This window comes from Etheostoma cragini, chromosome 24 (assembly GCF_013103735.1).
Source record: "Etheostoma cragini isolate CJK2018 chromosome 24, CSU_Ecrag_1.0, whole genome shotgun sequence".
NCBI classification, from domain to species: domain Eukaryota; kingdom Metazoa; phylum Chordata; class Actinopteri; order Perciformes; family Percidae; genus Etheostoma; species Etheostoma cragini.
The window spans coordinates 3,616,442-3,622,373 of record NC_048430.1 but is presented as its reverse complement, the minus strand read 5'-3'; the positions used below and the strand labels follow the sequence as shown (position 1 = coordinate 3,622,373).

Sequence of the window (5,932 nt, the reverse complement as noted above, 5' to 3'; positions counted from 1 at the left end):
TTAAGAAACCTTATTGCAACTCTGCTGTTAGCATTCATTTGATCAGAAATCATTATTCCTCTGTGAATGGTCCTTTCTCCTTTTTAATTCATACCAATACCAACAATGTGTTAGTCCACCTCTCTGTACTTTCTGTCTCACTAACCTTTCACAAATACATTGTTTTACTTTAAAAAAAGAAGAAGAAAATAAAAGAAAAAGATCTGACGAACTTTCTCAAAAAGCTAGGCACTGCTGTTTTTAGCAAACGTAACTGAAACAACAAGTAACTATTTCAAGCCGCGGATGAACACATTTGGTGCTCTGGTGAAGATTTACAGGAGCAAGGCGGTCTAAATGGGATTGACCCAAAATAAATGTTTGGCGTGTCTCAGTTGGTAATCTCTTGGTTTCTCTCAAATATATGTTATCTCTACAACAAATTCCTCTCGTTTTTCTTCCTGATTTACCCTTGGTGTATACATAAATGTATCCTATCAAATGTGATTTTGGTTGATTAGCTATCCCTAACTATCCTTAAAAAAATGTTCAGCTTGAGGGTTGTAGTAGCTAGCAGAATGATATCATGGGGATATTGATGTCTCCCTCAGCCCTCTACAGCCAAAGTCTACTTCTTAGTAGCATTGCTCTTTTGTCTACGTGTGCAGTACTGAGATTAACAGTGAAGAACACCAACTCAACTGTCCTTGGAAAATCTGCAAAAAAATAAACTAGCCACATTTCTTTTTCTTTTATGTAATTCAAACGATGCAAACATTTTCAAAAGTAAAAACAACAATTGAGAAACAAATGTAAGACTAACAAACCTTCCTCCAATCCAATTGCATTTTCCCCCAATTTTTCCTTTGGCAACACTTTACATCACGGAGACTAAGCCCCAACTGCCGTTTCACTGCGTTTTTTATTAGTTTATTTTGGACAACAATGGAGCTCTACGGCACAGAAATAAGATAGAATTTATAAATAAGAAAAATAAAGATTATGACCATCCTTTAAAATCTATTTCTCTTGTAATCACTTGTGGTTCATTTTTATATGACAGGTTAAATGCTGAAGTGTTTATGCACTGCACTTCTTTTTAATTCCATTTACTTGGATTTTCTTCAGATATCACCATATCCCTTTTTTTTCCTTGTCTTTTTCTTTGTCACTACACTGTGATTTTCTAACTCTTTCATTATTTCCACTAGATATTTGCCAAGCTAATTTTGGCCATGTGACGTTCAGAGTGTGCTGTGTTGCTATGTAACCTGTTGAGACGTCTCTGCAGCAGTGGCACAGAGGCAAAGACGTTGATTGCACTTGAAGGAGAAAAGTGAGTTTTATGCTCTGATGTCAGCTTTAAAGAAAGAGGGAAGGGAGGGGTGCGCAAGACGGAAAGCAAACATGCAAACCTCAGCGGCCGTCCGTCCGTGTTTGAGTCCATCTTTATTACTGTCATCACCTGCAGAGGTAATGTTTTTCCTCTGGGCTGATAGGTTGTCCAATACAAACAGTGTCACACGACTGCTTCGCTGCTCTTTACCCAGCAGCCCCTCTGGGAAGAACATGAGACGTCTTCATTTGGACGCTGCCTCATTATGGCTTTGTCTTACCCACACACACACACGCACACATACACCACTTCCTCTTTCTTCAAATATAAACTTCTCCTCTGCCAAACACGCATGTTTTATTTGTGTAACGCACAGAAAAACACTCGGCTACACTTTTGCACTACTTTCACTCCTCGCTTACTGTCTCTCTCCCGCACACAAACATGCACATACACCTTTTGGGTGTAATAAAACAGCAGATCAGAGTCATTGGCTGCTGACAGGGACTGATACTGAAACCTGCTGTTGTTGGAAGGCTGCCTGGGAGATGTTCATTACTCACAAAGCTTGTCGGTTTGGACAGGAGAGGAACAACGGTCTTATTAAGTGGAGACCTGGAGCAGCCGTAGGGGAAATACACACACACCCACGCACGCACCCACATGGACTCTGAGAAAAGTTTGAAGCTGTGGTTCCATCCGAGCGCTCCAATAGACTGAGAGAAGTTTGGGCTGCCAGAAAAATTTAAAACTTTTCAGCAATGGTGGAATTTGCTGAGTCTGGAGTTTGACACAGCTGACAGACAGACAAATCGTGACATGACGACATCTACAAAGTCAACCGCGGAGCCTCAGCAGCGAGAAGGGAAGTCAAATTTTGCTGCGGAGGAATGTGACGGCCTCATTTTCACAGGAGCCTGCTGCTATTGATTGGAGTTTCTCATGTCTGTCTGGCTCATTGTATAACTCTTACAAGAAAAGATTCAATATTCCCGACATTGCTGAACCTGAAGCCTTGTTTCCATAGTAACTCTGCTCTCTGTCTCTCTAAACATAGCCCTCCTGAATGACTTTAGCTCTGTTCAGATCATCAAGCACAGCTGAAGAGGAGGAAAATGCGTGGACATGGACAATAATGTTCCTGACTTGAGGCAATGAAACGATTTGCCAGCTTGTCAGAACAACCAACGTCTTGGTGTATTTACAGTCTAAATCGTGGTTGAAGAAGCCGAGGAAGGCAACATGAAACAAGATGAAAATAGGCTTTTATTTCACTAGGGGAGCGTTCATCTATCTTCCAAAAAGGAAGATTTACAAGGCGCCACATGTTGAGAGCGCCAATGAGGACACTTGGTTGTGTTTTCTGCCGTGAAGTTTTAATCACAAAGCCCACAATTCATCTCTCACCTGCTACTTTTCACCAAGTTTGCAAAAATCTTAAAATAGCAGCATCTCTTTAAACAACCTGCTCCATTTCAGCCTCGAGCAAAAGGGGGCCATCATAAATCAAAACTACCGCACTTGTGACGTTTCGGGGACGAGAGGGGAGTTGGCTGAATTAGCATTTGATGCAGTCATCACTGTTTTTTAGGTATATTTTCACAGGTGCAGCAGAGTCCAATAAGATGCCACTGATATCATCAGAAAGTGAGGGAGAGCAAAAGTATGAAATCAAAGGAAATCCGGCCTTTGATCCTAATCTCTCGGAGGGAATCGCATTTCAAATACTTAAATATGAGTGTTATCATTGAAAAATCATGATACTGATCATGAGGTTTCAACAATACAATTCAAGAACTGTTACACCTATGCCCGTACTCAACCTTCATTTTAATTTCCTGATGAAGAACCTGCTGATGTCTGACGCAACCTTGGAGGCAGCAACACTCTTTCTCATCTGGCTCCGTTCTTTGGCTTGCTGAGCCGTCCTCTGTGGAGAAAAAAATGGAACGTGATGTAAGAGGTTAAATCTGTAGTCGGCGCTAAGAGAAAAGCGAGATCAATATATTGAGCATCTCTAGATTAAAGTGTCTGAGTGGTGGCATAAACAGCGAGAGGATCCCCTTATCAGAACGAGCAGCTCTCCACATCAGTTTATACACGTCGACATTTGAAGCGTTTCCTTCCAAACTGACACCCACTCTGACAAAAATGCATTCTGGCGTGAAAGTAAAGCACATTTTAGCTTACAATGAAAGCTCTATTTTGTTTTAAAACCTCTGCTCTCGTATCACTTCTGTTTTTAAGGAGTGGATTGTCTATGATTATGAAATATTGACTGAAGAAGCTCAAGAAGGAAACTTTTCCAAAGGCAACAAATGCTATATATCAATATGTCATACAGGCACATCATGTGATGTTATTACAAGCAATATATAGGTTTGTGAGGGATGGTATGACTTTTGATCAATGTGTTTGACCATGTATCACATTACTGCCATCACATATGATCCTCAACGTGAGTGATGAGACTTTCTTTTTATATGGGGATAAATGGGAGGTCCATCCACGGTTCACCATAAATGTTAGACAAATTGCTTTTGCCCCTTTGGCTCTGAAAGCTGGTGTTGTGGTTGTTATGGGTGCAGCGATGCGGAGTGTACACCTACGGCTTTGTGGCAAACGGTGCAGAGCGTCTGCAGGTTGTCCAGAGAGCACTGTCCTCCTCCGCTGTAGACTGGCCGGATGTGGTCGACCTGCCAGAAATCCCCTTCGACCGGAGCGCGGATCATCTCATTTAGCTAGAAGCACACACAGAATGAAAAAGTGAGCGACAACCCTTGGTTGTTTTCTCATACTGCTCCAAATTGCTAAAAACAAGCCGTGATTGCGCTGCCCTTCCAAAGCATTCATCTATGCTGAAGTTCATTTTTTTTTTAACTGATGTGATGTCTTTAGTAAAGCTGAATCTTTTTCCAAGTGCTAAAGAGACCAAAATTGTTATTACACAAACACACACACACAGACACACACACACACACACACACAAATACAGTAAGTCTCAAGGAGTACTAATGACAGCAAGGCGCATAAATATACACCAGGAAATAATAAAAGAAAGTGCAGAATAAGGCATCCGATTAAGGTTTAAAATGCTGAGATTAATGTAAGCCTGAATGATTGTGAGGATAAGACATTTGATGAAACAATAATTGCACCAAATCAATGACAGTGAACTTTGACTTTCTATTATCCGCCACCATGAGAGGCTTCAGGTGCAGCCATATAGACCAGCAAAACGTTATTGGCCTAGATAACGGGCAACTGTTTAGTACATAAAAGTCTGCCTGACAAAGACAGCGAAATGAGGTTAAATTAACCAGAGGGAATAACTACAAAAGGATGCATAGACCTAAAATGCAATTTTAAGCGGTTAATGACTTTATAATATTTGGTATTTTCAACTTTTCAGGATAATACATTCATACCCTCACTTTCCTGTTTTGAAACAGAGTCATTACCAATATTGGGAAAAGGTTAGCATTCTAACACACTAAACTAAGATGAACATTATCTACTAACACATGTTAGTGACATTTTACTTTACAGTTATGCTGAGGCCCTATGTTTAGTAATAATTAACAAGGATGTTAAGATGAACATGATAAGCATTACCTGCTAAACATTATTATTATAACATTGTCATTGTGCTTATATTAACATGCTAACATGCAACATACCTGGTAAACATCAGCACCTAAACATTTTTATTGTAATGATGTTAGCGTGATGACAATAGCATTCAACTCAAAGCTTCGCTGTGTTTAAATACCCGTCGGGTGCAATTCATGATAGTTATACTATTGTTTAATCAATTTGCTTTTTATTAAACTGATACAGATTTCCTTTATTTATGACAAAACTCAAAGATAATAAGAGTAAGCAAGTGGAGGAGGAAAAGATGACTGAAAGAATTAGATACAAAGAAAGAGAAGGTGGAAGGAAAGAGTTCAGGGCAAAAAATAAATAAATCAATTTTCCTGCTTTCAGTGCTACTCTGTCGACATTAAGGCAGCGAGACGGAATTGATCCCAACAGATTTAAAGAACAAGCCCGCTCACAGGGGCAGAGTTCACGACACAGACAGGCAGGCACACACACACACACACACACACACACACACACACACACACACACACACACACACACACACACACACACACACACACACACACACACACACACACACACACACACACACACACACACACACACACACACACAAACCTTCCTACACCAGGTCCCAATACAACCACTCAAAGGCCATTTAATATAAAAGACAATACACAAGCACACCAAAATACCAATGCACATATGGCAGAATTATTTTGTACACATACTGTATTTGCACACACCGAAAGAGACCCCAAGGTACACATAAAGACCCATATACACACACCAGGAAACACACACACATGCACACACACATACACACAAGAACCCCCTGTATGAACCAAAGAATGAGCCTATAATCTTGAGGCTCCACCACCGCTGTGGCATCTTATCATGTGGCTGAGTTTGTTTCCTCTAAAGCTTGGCGCATCGATTGGTGCTGATGCTGCTGCCGGCGGAACTGGGAAGGGGGGAAAAAGTGTGTGTGTGTGTGTGTGTGTGTGT

General features: G+C 40.7%; 1 protein-coding gene across 1 annotated transcript in view; it reads right to left on the bottom strand.

Annotated features, from left to right (window-relative positions):
- Positions 1-839: 839 nt before the first annotated feature.
- Positions 840-5,932, bottom strand: part of zranb3 (zinc finger, RAN-binding domain containing 3) — a 70,025-nt gene continuing 64,932 nt past the window's right edge. Inside the window, exons 20-22 of the mRNA XM_034865178.1 lie at positions 4,744-4,753; positions 3,925-4,056; positions 840-3,245 (exon numbers count right to left, since the gene is read on the bottom strand). Of these exons, the coding sequence (XP_034721069.1) occupies positions 3,141-3,245; positions 3,925-4,056; positions 4,744-4,753 (247 nt within the window). The 3' untranslated portion in view covers positions 840-3,140. The remainder of the gene's footprint in view (positions 3,246-3,924; positions 4,057-4,743; positions 4,754-5,932) is intronic.